This window comes from Sebastes fasciatus, chromosome 6 (assembly GCF_043250625.1).
Source record: "Sebastes fasciatus isolate fSebFas1 chromosome 6, fSebFas1.pri, whole genome shotgun sequence".
In the NCBI taxonomy this organism is placed as follows: domain Eukaryota; kingdom Metazoa; phylum Chordata; class Actinopteri; order Perciformes; family Sebastidae; genus Sebastes; species Sebastes fasciatus.
In genome coordinates, this window is record NC_133800.1 from 11938686 (window position 1) to 11957682 (window position 18997).

At 43.5% G+C, this 18997-nt stretch overlaps 1 protein-coding gene across 2 annotated transcripts in view; it reads left to right on the top strand.

The window, feature by feature from the left end:
- ptch1 (patched 1) overlaps positions 1-18997 on the top strand; it is a 60017-nt gene that overhangs the window by 19002 nt on the left and 22018 nt on the right. For both annotated transcript variants that reach the window (XM_074637656.1, XM_074637657.1), the window contains exons 3-15: positions 1458-1647; positions 2431-2500; positions 2648-2739; positions 5052-5250; positions 5396-5517; positions 7207-7354; positions 9059-9190; positions 9381-9536; positions 10661-10759; positions 11684-11809; positions 15482-15600; positions 16215-16869; positions 18246-18555. In XM_074637656.1, coding sequence (XP_074493757.1) covers positions 1458-1647; positions 2431-2500; positions 2648-2739; positions 5052-5250; positions 5396-5517; positions 7207-7354; positions 9059-9190; positions 9381-9536; positions 10661-10759; positions 11684-11809; positions 15482-15600; positions 16215-16869; positions 18246-18555 — 2418 coding nt within the window. The remainder of the gene's footprint in view (positions 1-1457; positions 1648-2430; positions 2501-2647; positions 2740-5051; positions 5251-5395; positions 5518-7206; positions 7355-9058; positions 9191-9380; positions 9537-10660; positions 10760-11683; positions 11810-15481; positions 15601-16214; positions 16870-18245; positions 18556-18997) is intronic.

Here is an 18997-nt window from a genome sequence, read left to right on the forward strand (position 1 = left end):
AAAGCCTGCAAAGAGAGCCTCTCTCTCTCTCTTTATCAAACTCACACACACACACACATGTAGTCAACGTGGTCTGGCACTGCTGGCTTGTTAGCAAATTTGAGTAGAAACATGGAATGTGGATTTGTTGGGGTGATGTTGCTCTCCTGGATTCAAAGGAGTTGGGATGTTTGGCTTTGTAGCGGGACAAGCTCACTGTAAGCAAAGTGCTTTTGTTTAAGATACGAGTGTGATAAGGGCCAGGCTGAGATGTCTTTGGGTTTGAGTCACAGATGTTTTAGCACATGATGCTGCTTGTGTGTGTGTGTGTGTGTGTGTGTGTGTGTGTGAGTGGTAAGATTGTGTGCAGGATGTCTCACCTTCTGTCCAGTGTTGGAAAGATATTTGTACCTGCAACATAATGTGTTTAGGGCTCATTATTTTCAGTTTGCGATATACTGTAGGTGAGATTAGGTTAAAATAGATTTGATGGTAGTATGATGTCGCCTTAGACAACCATGCTCCTGCATCATCGCTGTCTTTTAGGGCTGCAACTAACAGTTATTTTCATTGTCGATTAAAGCTGCAGTGAGTACAAATGGAGCAAATGTGATTAAAAAAAAAGTTATTTTTATTAAACGGTCACTATATCCTGACAGTAGTGCATGAGACAGGTAATCTGTAATCTGCTCTCTGTCTCTCTGAAATGACCTGTGATTGGTCGATGTCTTCCGTCACAGGCTAGATTTTTTTAAAGCCTGAAAACAGAGCCTTGAGGAGGTGCAGAAGTCTAGTTATCTCTCAGAGCACTTGAATTAAAAAATGCTGAAAGGTTATTGTGGAATTTTTGCCCAGAGATGCCAAAAATATACTGCCTACTGCAACTTTAATTTCTCGATTAATCGATTAGTTGTTTGGTCTAGAAAATGTCAGAAAATGTCGATCGGTGTTTCCCAAAGCCCAAGATGACGTCCTCAAATGTCTTGTTTTGTCCACAACTCAATGATATCAGTTTACTGTCATAGAGGAGTAACAAAACCAGAAAATATTCACATTTAAGAAGCAGGAATCAGAGAATTTATACTTTGTTTTCTTAAACAATTACTCAAACCAATCAATTGATTATCAAAATAGGTGGCAATTAAGTTAATAGTTGACAATTAATCGATTAATCGTTGCAGCTGTATTGTCTTTACATCAAGGACCACAATGGAAATAAGAGAGTAATTGGTTTACTACAAACTGTGGTAGTCGGTGTATTTTTGCAGCAGAAACTTAACTTTTTGTGTGCACAGGGACATGAAACCTAAGTTAAAATCAGTTAACATCTTCATTTTTATATATATATATATATATATATATATATTTGGGTGAAAATTATGAGCCTTAAATGTACTAAATAAAAATCTAAGAGTGTTTGTATATTTGCACAAAGGGCTTGAAATATGTTTAAACACATTCCCTCTCCTTTTGTCCAGTTGGTGGGCGTGTGAACCGGGAACTGATTTACACGCGGCAGAATATAGGCGAGGAGGCCATGTTTAACCCTCAGCTGATGATCCAGACGCCGCGGGAGGACGGAGCCAACGTTCTAACGGTGGATGCGCTCCTGCAGCACCTGGAGTCAGCGATCCGAGCCAGCAGAGTTCATGTTTACCTTTATAACAGGTAACTAACTATTCCACGTCTGCCTGTGTTCCAGTTTTGCCTCTTTGTCTGCATGTCGTCATCGTATAATCATAATTTTTGACCAAAATCACAATTTTGTCTCACATGTCAATTCAATGCAATGACATAACAACAGCCCTGCGACAAATATGTGAAGCTTTAAGTTACCAGTTTATGGTTTTGTTGTATTTCATTGGATTGCTCTATATCGAGGTATGAAAATATGACATTAGCTATTACATTAGTTATCAAAAGAAGATTACGTAGAAGATTCTAAATGTGTGTGATTCGGTGAAAAAAGATACAGCAGTTCGGGGAAATTTTTCAGTATTTCCCACTTTCCCAGTCAGAAACTAATAAATACCCCAGGACAAACCTTTTTTATGTATTTGGTGTAGTCTGAAGTTATGTCAAACAGCAATATTAAGCTATCTTGGATCAATTATTGACTGATTATGAGATCAAATAACATAATCATGATCCCCTAGACATCCAGTAATTGAGTGAAACTAAGCAAATAAACTAAGGGGGGGGGTGCGTTTTTCCAAGCTTTGTCAGAGGGAAGGTCTCAGACTTTGAAATAACCCTGCTCTATGCTCTATCCATGTCAATGTATGCAGTATATATTTTATATACAGCATGCCTGTATACCTGTATTTAGCAATGTTTTGGCTAGCACTACCTCATAATGATGAAAGATTTATTATGATCCTTTGATGGGGCTCTTGTCGTTATATGGCCGTGACAAAAACTGAACAGAAACTCTTTTGTTCTCCTTTTCAGACAATGGAAATTAGAAAACTTATGCTACAAATCAGGAGAACTAGTCACAGAAACTCATTATATGGATCAGGTAAGATACAAATGCTTCAGTATGGTTCATACACTTTGGATCATATCCATATCTTTCTTTTTTTTTTTTGTCTCTGATGCTTTCTCCCATATTCACTTCCCGTTGTCAATTTGTGTCAAACCTGCTGTATGTGCTTTGTCCAATTAGATCATAGAAAAGCTACATCCCTGCCTCATTATCACCCCTTTGGACTGTTTCTGGGAGGGAGCCAAGCTCCAGTCTGGAATGGTCTATCTCCCGTAAGTACACAAAACTACTCTTTTATGTTGTGTCAGCACAATTGCAACATGCCAACGCAGCATCATCATTAGATTCCCTGGTCTTTTTTTCACGGTCAAATTACAGCTATTACGGTCAAATGATCAAAAGCTATTTTCAAGAATCCTAATTGGGCGCACATAGGGCTTTCCTCCACTGTGAGGCAAACTGATTCAAATGATGTTTGGGGACAACAAGGCCTTGAACGCTGAGCTCATTGAGTGCTGGTTATGGAATTATTAGTGTATATTATAGTGACAGTAGTTTCAGATTGTTTTCAAGACGGATAGAGCGAGCCGGAGGAGATCTTGTTTTTACCCTTTTTTAGTAGAAGCTGCCCAAACACGCTCAACCCATCCAAAGAGACACCACAGAGGAACAAGAGTGTGTGTGCATGTGTGTGTGTGTGTGTGTGTGTGTGTGTGTGTGTGTGTGTGTGTGTGTGTGTCGTCCCCTCTGAAGGCTCTATTGTAGTGGTTGCTGGCATGCGTATCGCTGCCGATAGTTTCTCTCCAGCCCTGGGCCTCACACCATTGTCTGCCCCTTCTGTTGCTAATGGCCTGCTGCTACAGTAATACTCAGCAGACCTTTACCTCTGCATGTGTGTGTGTGTGTGTGTGTGTGTGTGTGTGTGTGTGTGTGTGCGTGTGTGTGTGTGCGTGCGTGCGTGCGTGTGTGTGTGTGTGTGCGCGCGTGTGTGCATGCACATAGTGTGTACCATTGCCATCAGTGCATACGTGTGTTTTGTGGACGCGTGAAAGTGTATCAGCTTGAGTCTGTGTCATCAGAGTATGTGAATGTGTGTGTGTGTGTGTGTGTGTGTGTGTTGCCCGTTGGTCTCAGATGGTAAATAAGGTTTTTACTATGTTCTGGTTGGGAGGCTGGGAATAATAACCCAAGCCTGGTTAAGCACATACAATGTAGTCTGAATGACGGAGAGAGAAAGATCCAGAGAAAGGGAGACTGGAATGTGTGAGGCATAGAGAGACAAGGACTGGTTTGGAGCAGGAATTCAGCACTGTCCACATTGCATGATGGGAATTAGTCCCCATTTATTGTTTTCTGTCACCTAGCAAGAAAGGGATTATTTTCTGCTCTCAAAAAATGTGACTGTTTTGTGAGGTAAAAATGTGGAGGTAATTACACCCAAACATCTGACAAATGCAACCCGGAGCCTTGAATACATACATGATGTCCTGAAATACACATCAACGCACACAATGGAACTGGCAATATTTTCTAGAATCTAATTGGACACGGATCAGAAATACAAGACCTACTGTAGATAAAACAGTTCCTTAGATTTGATGTATATTTTCTTGCATCTAGTGCGTTTGCTCTTAACCTTTTCCACTCAACCCCTCTTTACCATAGACACGTTTTTGTCTTTTTTAGGGGGGGTTCTTTGGGGTGAGATAAGAGGTCAGCAGTTTTTGTCATATAGAAGTGGTGTACATCATCTGAAAGCTGGGAACCTGAAGATTAATTTGAGATGCAGCTGCATAACATAGTTGATACCAATGGATTCCTTAGGTCTTGTAGTTTCATGTGATACCAGTACCTTGTAGCTCTAAAACTGAGCCTGCTACAGCCTCTGAAAGACAGTAAAGTCGGCTGGAGTGGAAGAGGTTAAAGGCTTACTTTCACAGTTTTGGCAACCATTTCCATTGGTTATGATAACTAACTAACTAACAAGAAACAATAGTGCTCAATCAGACAGATTGTAAACAAGTAAACCAAATGACCTTAAACCACTTTATTGGGAGGTAAAACTGAAAGTGAGCCCAACCAAAATGTTGGTAATGATCTGTGGTTAGTTTGGTAGGTCAAAGTTGAACCAGGAAGTCGGTCTGTAAACTGCGATGGATGTTTAGAATGGACAGCTTGGGTAATCATTTTTCAGTTTGCATTGGTTTTCTGTTTCAAATAAGTCTTATTACCAATAGGAAGGATGAACAAAAGTGCTAGGGCTGCCCCCTCTCAGTCGATTAGTCGACTAATCGTTCGTTTTGGTCTTAGTCGACTAAGATTTCTTTAGTTGATTAAACCTTTTTTATGCTTTTCTCAAGTTGAATGACTTATCTCCAAGAAACTTATGAGCACATTTCTGATAAACACGAGATTTAAAGTGGTGCTTTTTTTCGATTCTTAATGGAGAAACTCGGCCGAGGACGGCCTTAAAAAGTACAAATAAACGTTTCCGTAAAATAAATCTAGAAAGTGCCGAGAAACAGAAACACAGCATCTTAAAAACATGGTTTAACGGTATTCCTTCTTACTTTTAACTCCGCAGAGGTAAAGCCCCTCTGCAGTGGACCAACTTTGACCCTAAGGAGTTCCTTGAGGATTTGCGAAGGGCGAACTTTCCCGTTGAAGGCTTTGAGGACATGTTGGAAAAGTTACATGTTGGACACGGCTACATGGATAGACCCTGTCTGAACCCTGCTGACCCCGACTGCCCCCTCACTGCGCCCAATAAGAACTCAACTAAGGTAGATGCACACACACACAGGCCTGGGAATATCTGTGTACACAACACTGTGCAACATTTTTATATGTTTTGGTAAAACATAAAGTCTTTGGTTTGAGACTAGCTGCTGACAGTTATTTTCTCGCCTGTTGCTTTTATTGCATTAGCCATTCGACGTGGCGCGGGCCCTGAGCGGCGGCTGCCATGGTCTGTCCAGGAAGTACATGCACTGGCAGGAGGAGCTGATCGTAGGAGGGACCACCAAGAACGGCAGCGGACCCCTGCTCAGGTAACATACCCACACTTACACATACACACCCTCATAAACACTGCTGTGATCACTGCAGGGCTTATTCTGAAAAGAGTGTGTGTGTGTGTGTTTTTTGTTCTTTTATGCGCTCCGAAACGGCGCGTGCATGCGTGCGTGTGCGCGGCGTGCTGTAAATCTTGCAGTCATTAGCAGATTCCAGTGAAATCTTAGAGCTCCAGCTGTTCCTGCTCAGCTCTGGCCGCTCTGCTTGGACACTACACACACACACGCACACACACACACATGTGCACAGAGTGATCTATAGCCTGGCTAGTTTGTGCAAATATACGGCGATTTGGGGTACACAGACTTAATTCCAGCACAAGCGCCAGGACAAAGCTTAAAGATTACGTAGTGTACATATGGATATATAATATACATGTTTTTATGTGTGCAATAAGCTGTATTCCCTCCGCAACAGAACACATCACATTACCGGTTGTATGATTTTTATGTAAATATATAAAACAAACACAGGACTTAAAAACATGCACCTTTTATCAAGCAATAAGAAGCTTCCTTTAACAGGGGGAAAGCTACACAAATTAGCCAGCAGTTTGCTAATGGACCACTTATTTTAATGTGAAATTGCAGTTCGGATGGTGCATGCACATGCATGTACACACAAAGGCAAACCCACACCCACCCACACGCACACACATTTACACGCATACTGGTCCCAGAGTACAGTGGGGTGCGTTGTTTGTTTTGTGGTTGTGTTTTTTCCTGGCAAGATTGGGTCATTAGGGTATCTGTGCGTGCCTGCCTGCCTGTGTGTGTGTGTGTGTATGTAGTTTAGTTGCTCTGTCCATTGGGCTGTTACTGCTGGCACTCCATTTCTACATCTTGTTTACTAATGCCTCATTTCCACTGCACGGTTCGACTCGACTCAACTCGCCACTGGTACCAGGTCCTTTTCTCTATTTCGTTTTCCACTGAGTACCCCCTCAGTGTAGGCAGGATTCTCAGCTGATCGCCGTAGCGACGCCGAAACACGATTATCTTCAACGTCACACTCGCTGAATCCTTTCATCCGCAACCAAACAGAGGAACATCTGCACTTCGTAAATTGTGCACTTGACATTTAAAAAAAATAAATTGTGGTTGCTATTGACAGCAACTTGGCTATTTAAAAATGGCGGGTTTGTGCAGGATGTCCTGTGTCGCACTAGTGACGATTCTCTCTGACCAGTCAGTGGTCTGCAGTGTTTTAACTCCACGTTCTTGTATCGGCTCAGATCGCTTGAAACCTCGACCGAGGTGGTACCAAAACCAGGTACCATCCACAACTTTTTCTTATAGAAAACCAAAGAAAGAGCGAGTCAACCTGAGTAGAGCCGTGTTCAAAACTTGCCCGAGATACAGTATTTGCACTCCTTGTCTATGGACTGAGTTCTAATAACGAAAGCTCTTAATGCTAGTCGGTGGTGGGAATCAAACGAAAATAGTGATTGGTGTGTCTTGTACATTTCCAAATCCAAGTTTCAACCTTCTTCAGTGTTATTGGCACAATCCAGAAGTTGGCTTATCACCTTGCTGATCTTCTCGTGTAAACATGATGTTGTCATTGACCTTTCTTTTCTCTTTCATCCTTTCCATCTTTTCCTCCCCTTTTCCTCTCTCTCTCTCTCTCACTCTGCCACCCTCCCTCCCTTCCCTCCTCTCCAGTGCCCAGGCCTTACAGACCATGTTCCAGCTGATGACTCCCAAGCAGATGTTTGAGCACTTTCGGGGCTACGAGGAGGTTTCCCACATCAACTGGAATGAAGAAAAGGCTGCAGCTATACTGGAAGCCTGGCAGAGGAGATACTCTGAGGTAAAGGGCTAAGACACTCAGAAGTGAGAGAGAGGGAGATCCAGGAAAGAGGGCAAGGAAAGAGAAAAGAAATCTACCCTAAATCCTCTACAACCACATTGTAAATCAGCGACCGGATACAGGTGAACATGGGAAGGCCCCATCCAAAGCCCGGGCCCCTGATAGATACTAGAGCCACTGTTGGTGTGTGGTAAAGGGCTAAAGCTTTCCTCTTACTGCTCAGTAGAGAGGAGCAATAGAGCAACAGGGTGAGCATGTCTGGAATACATTAAGGGAGAGCTGGATATCTCTCTCTCTCTTTCTCTCCCGCTCTCTCTCTCTCTTTAACTCGCGTACAAACACACATGCAAACACACTCAAAAGTTCACACACAATCGCTTTCCCAGCTGTGGCCCCATTGGTGGCTCATGTGTGACATCATCTGGTCTTTGTTTTGGGGGGCCCCAACCTCTGTTCGACATGGTGTGACCGTGTGTGTGTGTGTGTGTGTGTGTGTGTGTGTGCGCGCCATCCGTCTTGGGGCCCAGAGATCACCGATAGATAGAAAAGAGGTGCGACTGTTTATTCGAATACAGTGTTTTTTATCAATGGGGATCATAAATGATGGCAAATAGTCTCACCGTGCGCGTGTTTTTGCGGCGCGTATTCGGCACGTCTGCGAGAGTAGCATGTACACGCATGTCGGTATGTGCCTGACACATGTGCGAGTTCACACGTGGGTGCGAGTGTGTGTGTGATCTAGTGCGTGTTTCCTAATGTGTGTCAGCCAGCATTGCTCCCCACTGAGCAGTAACCGCAGTTCAATGTTGAAGCCATCTGTCTGCCCTGAGATAGTGGGAGAGGGAGAGGATGGGTCATGGTACCGTCTGCAGATTCTTCCCGATACCTCCTACAAACAGAGGCAGAGCTCATTATTCAGGGCTGCAATTTGTCTTTGTTTTTTTTTGTTTTTTTCAAAAGACACACAGATTGAGATGTGCTTATTCTATACCTTGAGACATGCTGTATATTACATGTTATTTATCAAACAGAAAACAGATTGGAAGCACAGTTTGGATGTCATCTGAGGTGTAACTTTTTTTTTTCTTCCCTAAAATAAAATGTAGTCAATTGCAAAAACAGTAGCCCCATGTGCCCAAAGACTAGATATAGTATGATAAGGAAAAACTCACTTTTCAGCCCAACAGTTTGACCGTTTTGAAAATGTCTTCACATTTGTGCTGCACGCCCAAAGAACATGTACACCAAAGGACATTTAAAATTTCAGTTGCAGGCACAAATGGGTTAAGAAGGGGTTAATTGCTACTGTAATCTGGCAATTTGCATGGAAAATTGGTGCAAATTTATGCCGGTATATTAAGGGAAGAATGCGGTGAGGAAGAAAGCATTTTATTGGCCTTATTTCTGTAGAGACTTGCACTGATTTAATTGAAAAACAAACCTCTTAGAAAGAAAAAAGAGCAAGAGCTCATTATAAATGAACACAATAATCAACCGTTTTAAACAGGGAGTTGTATGGATTTTATTTATTTATAAGCAATCTCTTCCAACTTGTTGTTTTTTTAAGTCATTCCAAATCTTTGTCATTGCTTTGGAAGTTTGTTCAAAGATTCCTTACATCTCTATCAGTCTTTTTTAATGTTGCTTTTCCTCTCTATCTACCTGTTTCTGTCTGTCTCTCTTTCTCTCTCTCTCTATCTGTAGGCCGTGCTGCAGAGCGTGGCAGCTAACTCGTCTCAGAAGGTCTTGTCTTTCACCTCCACCACTTTGGAAGATATTCTCAAGTCTTTCTCTGACATCAGTGTCATCCGTGTGGCCAGTGGATACCTGCTGATGGTGAGAAGAACACAGCCAGAAAAAAAAGGCTTTTTAAAATTTCACTTTATATTTGGGCAATTCATTTGAGCAACCAAAGTCTAGGCTTGGATTGAAGAAGACAGAAGTTAAAATAGGAAGGGAAGATGTTTTAATGATTGACTAACAGATTGATTGATGAATGGACTGCTTGTTTGCTGTTTGTGCCCAGCTGGCCTATGCGTGTCTGACCATGCTACGGTGGGACTGTGCCAAGTCTCAGGGGGCTGTCGGGTTGGCGGGTGTCCTGCTGGTGACGCTGTCTGTGGCAGCCGGTCTGGGCCTCTGCTCTCTCCTGGGCATCTCCTTCAATGCCGCCACCACACAGGTAACCATGATTAACATGAGATAAAATGTTTATTATTGACATCCCTCGATTAGACAGAATTGGAAATATCGTCAACGGTGATGTATGGTTTTGGCTGCTCTGCACTTAGTTTCTACCCCCAGTGGTGGAATGCAACTAAGTACATTTACTCAAGTACTGTACTTAAGCACAATTTTGAGGTACTTGAACGTTACTTGAGTATTTCCATTTTATTCAACGTTATACTTCTACTCCACTACATCTCAGAGGGAAATATTGTCCTTTTTTACTCCACTACATTTATCTGACAGCTTCAGTTACTAGTCACTTTTTACAGATTCAGATTAATACAAATTATTACTAATATTCAACAGTGATCAACTAATTAATTATTATAGATTATTACACGGCTTTGTTGAATACTCAATTCTGATTGGTCAATCACAGTGTTCTACGGTCTGTTATTTCTTTATAGCAGACCGTTGCTATGTATAACAGACCGTTGCTATGTGCGCCCTTCTGATGTCGGGACTCTGGCGGACCGTTTTTGTGTCAAAGTATTGATTTCTTAAGTAAGTAGCCGTGTAATAAGCGGGATAATGTACAGCGAACGGGTCATTATTGTGAAATAAACCCTCTTCAGGGCGTGCGGCATCGCTCTGTCAGGGTGTATTTCACAACAATGACCCGCTTGCTGTACATTATCCCTTACTTAAGTTACCTGGCAGTAAAGTAAAACTACTGTAGCTCGACCTTTACCAGCTACAACAGTGATGCTTACATATTAATGCACCAATAATTAGAATCAATATAATAATTTAACATTCTGAATTCAGAATGGCCATTCTACATTATGAGTACTTTTAATTTTTGGTACTTTTATTATGTTTGATGCTAATCATTATGTACTTTTACTTAAGTCAAAATTTGAGTGCGGGACTTTAATTGTAACACAGTATTTCTACACATTATTTTGACTTAAGTATAAGATCTGAGTACTTCTTCCACAACTAGCTATCTGCAAAGTGATGAGAGAAATACTTACAACATGTAACATTCTATATACTAGAAACTAAAAACTACCAAATTGGTTGTCCTGGCTGCTGTCCTCTTTGTGGCTCATGAAGTGTTTGTGTGTGCTACAGGTGCTCCCCTTCTTGGCTCTGGGCGTTGGAGTGGATGACGTCTTCCTCCTCGCTCACGCCTTCAGTGAGACCGGACAGAACAAGAGGATCCCATTCGAGGTGAGGCAAACATCCACACTGTTTGTTCCTTCCTACCCCCTCTGCTCTGCTGTCTTATCTCCTCCGTAGAGGAATGTGTGAAAGCCTGTCTGTGCCTGTGATATGGCATCTAAAAACACATGTGCCACACGCTCAGCCCGCTTATCTAAGCAATGCTCCATATTAAATATGTTCTTTTTTGAAAACACAACAGCGGCCATTGCAGTCTATATTAGATCATAAATCATACATTTTCCCCACAAGCACATAGAGGCACATCCAGAATTAAACTGGCAGATACCAAAGTTTACAAAAGTGTAAATAAAGTGTATATTTCTGCAGCCTCGTGTGTATGTTTTTGTGGAGCGGGATGGCTTTTCATCTCCAGAGGGGGGGAAACACAGGCATGTATTTGCTTGTTTTTGTTTTCCCCTGCTTTCCGTCTCCTTCTAGCCATGCCTCCCTCATCCCCCAACTTCCTTTGTGTCGCTGAGATGAAAACTAAACAGAGCTGAACCTGATCTCTTCTGTCTGAAACACACACACACACACACTCATACAACCCTGTGTGGTCCTGCATGTCCTCAAATCTTCACACAATTGCAGCCAAAAACCTTCCGGGGGTGTGCGCATGCTTATCTCTAAATAGTAAAAAAAAAAAAAAAAAAAACGTCAATCAGCAGTCATGATTGATTACAATTTATATATTTTCTTTCAACTTTTACCTTTATTCTCATAACAGACGTAGACAGGCCCAGGTGGATTATTTAAGAGCACTTCAGGGCTTCACGAAACATCGCAATCACTGTCAGTCATATCAGTATTACGATAATTGTACATAATCTCCAGTATTACACGTTTGCCTTTGGCTACGATCGGATCAAAAGAGTTGAGTTTCATTGCTTTCCCTTTCATCTAACCTGTCTCTCTGTCTATCTCCGTCAGGACCGTACGGGGGAGTGTCTGAAGAGGACCGGGGCCAGCGTTGCTCTCACCTCCATCAGTAACGTCACAGCGTTCTTCATGGCAGCCCTCATCCCCATCCCAGCACTCAGAGCCTTTTCTCTACAGGTATGCCCGGTAGTGAGTGTGTGTGTGTGTGTGTGTGTGTGTGTGTGTGTGTGTGTGTGTGTGTGTGTGTGTGTGTGTGTGTGTGTGTGTGTGTGTGTGTGAGTGTCTGTGTGGGGCCCTTCTCTCACTAATAGTCCTGTTCCAGTCCTCATTGGCTCCAGATTTCTCCAGACAGTTGTTTTATTGATTCCTTTCATCAAACTGTAAGTGTGTGTGTGAGGAGGAGTGTGTGTTTAGTTAAAGCCATCCAGCCCTCTTCCTCCCTCCCTCCCTCCCCCCCTCCCTCCCTCCCTCCCTCTTCGAGGCTGTTTAGTGGTGGGCCCGGTGTCTGTCCAGATTGTGGCTGATGTCCATGTAACTAAATCCCTCCGCATGTGCGTGTGTGTACTCGCATATCCTCACGCTCATGTGCATGTGTGAGTGTGGTGAGTTGTAATATCTGTGTGGGAGGTTTGAAAAGCAATGGGCTAGCTGTTTGTGTGTGTGTGTGTGTGTGTGTGTGTGTGTGTCTGAATCTGTGTGTATGTGTGTATGTGTGTAAAGGTGGAGGGGATCCAGAGGGGAGCTCTGACTGCTCTAACATCTGTCAGTAATTATAGACGTCACCAGAACAGTGAAAAACCGGGACAGAAAGAGAGGTCTGTCAGTCTGACAAAATGCCTCCAATAATCACTGAATTGTTAATTCATACTAACGCTCACTCAGTCACAGCGACACACACTGTAAAGAGAAGACAGTATCAGACTTGTGTGGCTGAGTCCTTGCAGCATTATAATAAATAGAAGGATGGAGCAATAAAACAGAACAAATATATAAAAACTGAATATAAACAAATAAGAGTTGCACAAAACAGGTCATAATCAGCTCGGTGATTTAGTATCAAAAGTTTTGAGATTTTGAGATTTCTGCGAGAATTGCATTTTTTGGCGATTTGATGGCGAGCACTTCTGTTCTGGAAACAGCTCAGAAACCCCCTTATTGTCAATCTACCTAGGAAAGCCATCCATCCTCTGAATGCTCTAGGTCTCTAGTTTGTGGCTCTAGTAATATGAATACAGTTGGGCTTATTGGATCCACAATAGTCTCAGCTTTACAGTGATACCCAATTTATGCAATTCCAAGACTGTTTAGGGACCCCAGTATGCAGAAAAACTGCATGGTTTTTGCCCAAAACTGCATGTGATTATCATAAAGTGGGCATGTCTGTAAAGAGGAGACTTGTGGGTACCCAAAGAACCCATTTTCAGGCTCATATCTTGAGGTCAGCGGTCAAGGAACCCCTTTGAAAATGGCCATGCCAGTTTTTCCTTGCTAAAAATTAGCCCAACTTTGTACCATTATTTAGCTTCCTTCTCGACATGGTAGCATAACAAGGTTATACCAATGGATTCCTTAGGTTTTCTAGTTTCATATGATATCTGTGTCTTCACTCTAGCCCTAAAACTAAACCCACTAGAGCCTCGAGAGACTGTGAAGTTAGTCTGAATCGCCAACGATCCCACGAGTCTCAGAGGGTTAAACAAATGTTTTGAGAAAGGGAGGTAGGAAGAGTGTTGATTAATACATGTATGCAATTATTTGCAGTAAAACTGTACTATAAGTACTCTATTCACTACCCCCTGTCCTTCTTACTCTCACTCTCTCTCTCACACACACACACACACACACACACACACACACACACCCACAGAGTGAGGCACGATGTCGCCACAGTGCGTACAATATTAGCATGTGTGGATGGATGGCTTTAGTACAGCGAGTCTGTCAAACATGATCCATTTACCCCACGGGTCTAATCCATGCAGCCTCGTTTTATGCACACAAACGGCACATAGCATGCATTCTTTACACTTGTGGTTTTGTGACTGGTGGAGGGCAGACTTGCAGTGAGGCAGACAATCATGCCGATACCCATCTTTTATTATGGAACACACACAAACACACACACACACACGTCGCAACTGCAATCAGTGGTACTCATCTCTCAGCCTCGTATAGAGATGTGTGTTAGTGTGTATGTGTTTCTTTATCGGCATTAAGCGCTTCCTGTGGTCAACCTCTCCATGGATTCATCTCTCTCGTTCCTCCGTTATGTCTCTCATTCCTTCCTTCAGCATGAGCAAAACAGGAATCTGGTCCAGATAACAACACGCAGAGGAACACACACATTCATGCGCCGAGGACAGATGTGATGATAAATCTCCCCGCTCTGGGGGTCAGCTGGCGGTCACTATGTGTGTGCGTGTGATTGCGAGCGGAGTCGTACTGTATCTGTCTGGACGTTAGTGGGCCAGTTGAGAATTCATTGTTCTACTCTGCTTTACAGAGGCTTCGTCCTCGCACATTTTATCTCTCGTGTTGACTGAGCTGAGGAATGAGGGAGGGCGAGGATGTGTGTGTGTGTGTGTGTGTGTGTGTGTGTGTGTGTGTGTGTGTGTGTGTGTCTGGTTGGCGTTAAGGTGTGGTTTAAGTAGGAGGCAGTTTTTTAGATGGCAGTGGATGTGTGTGCATTTTTTTGAGTGAGTGTGTAAAGGGTGTGTGTTGTCTGTGCAGCCGCAGCGCCTGCTCATCACCTCGGGCCCCGCGGGCCTCCAGCTCCTTGGGTGGTCTGGCACACACACGGGATTGTGTGTATATGTGTGTGAGTGTGTGTGTGTGTAGTGGTCTGGCAACTACGCAAGATCCAGATTGTACTCTGGGCAGGGCCCCAACCTAACCCCAACCCCCACCCTCTGCTCCAGTGCACCACCTTCAAATACTTAACCACAACACTGCACTGGCTTCTATTACACACACACACACACACACACAATCCTAGCTTTTTCTCTGCACACTCAGTGTTTTTGTCTTGAAAGGAATTGAAAATGTGTCGAAAGGCAGTTTTTGGCCTCGACGGCAGCTTATTCAGATTGTGTTATTTCAAGGTGTATTTAAGGCTTCCCAGTGTTAAGAGACATTAATTGTTTGAGGCCATGCAACATCTTCATTTTGCAATTTGGACCTTGTGCAGAGCTGCAATGATTAATCAGTTAATTGTCAACTATTGAATTAATTGCTTTTGATAATCGATTAATCGTTTTGAGTAATTTTTGAAAGAAAAAAAAGTCAAATTTCTCTGATTCCAGCTTCTTAAATGTGAATATTTTCTGGTCTCTTTCCTCCTCTATCACAGTAAACTAAATGAATTTGAGTTGTGGACAAAGTAGGATATTTGAGGACGTCGTCTTGGACTTTGGGGCACACTGATCGACGTTTTCACCATTTTCTGACATTTTATAGACCAAACAACTAATCGATTAATCAGGCAAATAATCGTCAGATGAATCGACCATGAAAACAATCATTAGTTGCTGCCCTAAACTTGCGCACGAATGGAGATGCAGGGATATTTATTGAGAAATACCTTTCATTACACTTAATTACATTTTTACCTTGGGATTTTGTCTGGAAAAAAAGGTCTTCTGTTTATTTCTTTGTATCAACTTTTTGAAGCCCCAGTTGCTTTAGACTTTATCCCACCAGAACTCTCTATACTGTGTGTCAGCTACTCTGTCTCCTCCATCACTTCTCAACTGTATACAAATGACTAAAAATCAATCAACAGCCCAGTCCATTTCTTTGAAAAAAGCAATGTTTCCCATAAAATAACAATGTTTTCTGTGCTTTTCGTAGGCCGCGGTGGTGGTGGTGTTTAACTTCGCCATGGTGCTCCTCATCTTCCCCGCCATCCTCAGCATGGACCTCTACCGACGAGAAGACAGACGTTTCGACATCTTCTGCTGCTTCTACAGGTGTGTGTGCACACTTACGCAAACACAAAGACGTTCTTTCATGTCTGATTAAGGTTATTGCTCTCTCTGTTCATTAATTCTTCCTTTTATGTTTCCCTCTCTGATCTCTGATCTGGCGATGAATAACGTTAACGCGCCGTTATCTCTTGAGTTATCTTCACCTTAATCCCCCACAGTCACAACCTAATTACTGCTTAAGTTGTCTGTTTCTGTCTGGCTGCTTGGTTGTTTGACTGTGTTTATCTGTCACAGTCTTTATTAAACTCAACCAGTCTGCCAGTCTGGGCAGGCTTGTTGGCACGGCGACCATATAGACGTGCACACACACACACACAAACACTATTAAATTCCCTTGTTGGTACTCAGCTCAATATTTCATGCTGTTGGCAGAGAGAGAAAAGATTCATAATAACATGGTGCTGATAAAAGATTTTTAACAGATTTAATGCACCTAATCTTAGAAAATGTGTAAATTTTTCTGCAGACTTTTCTAGAATACCATAACCTTGAAAGTTATAATGTTTAAAATCTGATGAAGTATCTGTTAAAATGTCTCTTGTTTAGTCCCTTCATATCTTCACTCTGACATTTTTCCACTGTCTTCATCTCTTCAGCCCATGTGCCAATCGTGTGATCCAGATCGAGCCTCATGCGTACCTTGACGGGGCAGACGGGAGTCACTACAGCCCTCCTCCATCCTACCGTACCCCTCCTCCCTCATATCGCACGCCTCCCCCGAGCTACAGCAGCCCCCCTCCCTCCTACAGCAGCCACGGCTTTGCCCAGCAGACACAAATCACCATGCAGTCCACTGTGCAGCTCAGGACGGAGTACGACCCCCGGACTCAGGCCTTCTACACCACGGCCGAGCCCAGATCCCAGATCTCCGTGCAGCCCATGAATCCGGCTCCGACTAGGAGCAACCCCAACAACGACTATTACAGCAGCAACGCCGGCGGCAGCAGGAGCAGCAGCAGCGACCACGGCAATCTCAACAACAACAACAGCGGGAGCCGAACTACGGGGGGATCTGCTACCTTCTCCCATCATCACGCCGCACCTCCTCCTGCTAGCTCGGTTCCTCAGGGCGATGCAGCCACGTCGACTGGCCAGGGACCAGAGAACAACAGCTCCACACGGGACCTGCTGACCCAGCACGGAGAAGGCTCATTGGGCCTGCGCTGCCTCGATCCTCCCTGCTCCCGCTGGACCCTGTCCTCTTTTGCTGAGAGGCACTATGCTCCGTTCCTTCTGCAGCCCACCACCAAGGTGAGTTCAGTTTCTCTGTGTTTCTGTAGAGGTAGAGGAAGTGGGGGGAAAAGCTTCTGTGTGAGGTAAGACGTGCTGACTCATCGTGGTGATAATTTGAAAGGGAGGGTTAGTCACCAGAGCGAATGGTAAGAGGAAATCTGGGGTGGAGGTTGTGGTCACGTCCTATCTGAGTCACACACGCACACACACACACACAGTCTGACCTCAGTCTAGTGGGTGGCCAGTCGTCTCAAAGCCTTCCAGAGCTGAAATCATCTGGTGGCCTGGACTTGACATTATTAGAAAAGCTTGTTTTTTTCATAACACTCGTCAGATGTTTCACCATGTTGCCAAATTGCTTCATGCACTCCTCTTAATCCAATACTCCCCTTATTGCTGAATGACTTAAAGGAAAACTCTGGTTTATTACAACTTATGTCTCATTTTCTTGTTTTTGGGCCATCATGGCAACTTTGCTGCAACGAAACTGTGTGCATGCAGAAGGTCAAAGTCAAACCAGGAAGTTTAAAACATACAGTACAATTTGGATAGTCATTTTACCGTCCATCTTTGTTTTTTCTTCCAAATACGTGTGGTTAAGGTTTATTTAAATTGCTTGTGTTTCTTGCCATTTCAGAGATATTTTAGCAATGTTACTGTTGTAGTTCATTTAAAGTAAGTGCCTTGCTTCCTGCTATTTTTTAATGTAGGCTTTCTTTGTTCTGGCGAGTTTTGTGAGCAATTCCTCCTGCGAACTTTTGGAATATGTTGCTAACATCCACCTTAGATTATGCACTTTATCCACCTTTTTGCTCTTCACGCATTCAGAATATGCAACATGGTTTAAAGAGGACCTACCTCATACCGGCTGTGCTGCAGCACCTCTTTTCATCCTCTGTCTGAAACGCTCTGTTTGATCTCCTTCTCTCCTGAAAAGCTTAGTCTGCTCTGATTGGCCAGCTGGCCCACTCTGTTGTGATTGGTCAACCGAACCAAACTCTTTGGACTCCGCTCCAGCTCCGCTCTAGCTAGCTTTGTTTGAGGGCGTGAAAAACTGTCCGCTAAGCAGGTATTATGCAAATATGTTACTTGGTGACATCACCACGTTAGGGAAGAAAAGGAGGGACTTCAAGCAAGGCGTTTCAGGCAGTTCAGGAGCAGTGTTTCTGTGGGGGAGAGTAACTCCCTTTGGCGTGGACTTTGGGCTTTGCAACTTTGCAGACCCTTTACATACACTAAAAAGTACATAACACACTAAAGGAAAAGGAAAAAGCACAAAAATCATAAAAGGTCCTCTTTAAGCAGTAATTAGTGCGAGCTGAAGCTGTCGTGCCATCGCTCTCTGTGCAGTGAATTGATTGATGAGTCTCCATCTTGATCCTTTCTGCTTCCAGGTGGTTGTGATTGTGCTGTTCCTCTGCCTGCTGGTAGTCAGTCTATACGGGACCACCCAGGTGAGGGACGGCCTGGAATTGACGGACATCGTGCCCAGGGAGACCAGCGAGTACGACTTCATCGGCGCCCAATTCAAGTTCTTCTCCTTCTACAACATGTACGTGGTGACGCAGCGGGCCGAATACGCCCAGAAGCAGCCTCTGCTGCACCAGCTCCACCAGAGGTTCCACACCATCCGCTACGTGCTGAAGGAGGACAACGGACAGCTGCCTCGCATGTGGCTCCACTACTTCAGGGAATGGCTGCAAGGTAAAATTAAGCTTCATGTACAGTATAATTACCACCCCAGCCGGACCGAAAGTCGATCCGGTCACACCAAGGAAAAAACTCTCTTTGGGTCAGATGTATGATTCAGAGTCGTTTTAGATCGCTTACAGTTTTACCCCTAATACTGATGTCACAGATGATTTTGTTATTAATGCCTCAAGATAGTTCAGGCATGGGAATAATTTTCTTTCTCATGAAACGGTCTTGAGATCATAATGTTCTTCTGTGTTTTGACATGAATCTGCAAGAAACAAGATGTTGGGCTGGAGTTCAGGAGTAGGTGGGATTTGAAAATAGATACTGACAGTAGCCTGATTAAAATCACTTGTGTCGTCCTTAAGTGGGGTTGATGGAGGAGGACGAAGTGGGAGGCCATATTTTTATACTTGGCCTGAGGCAATCTACAGGATGTTAGAACCTTTGG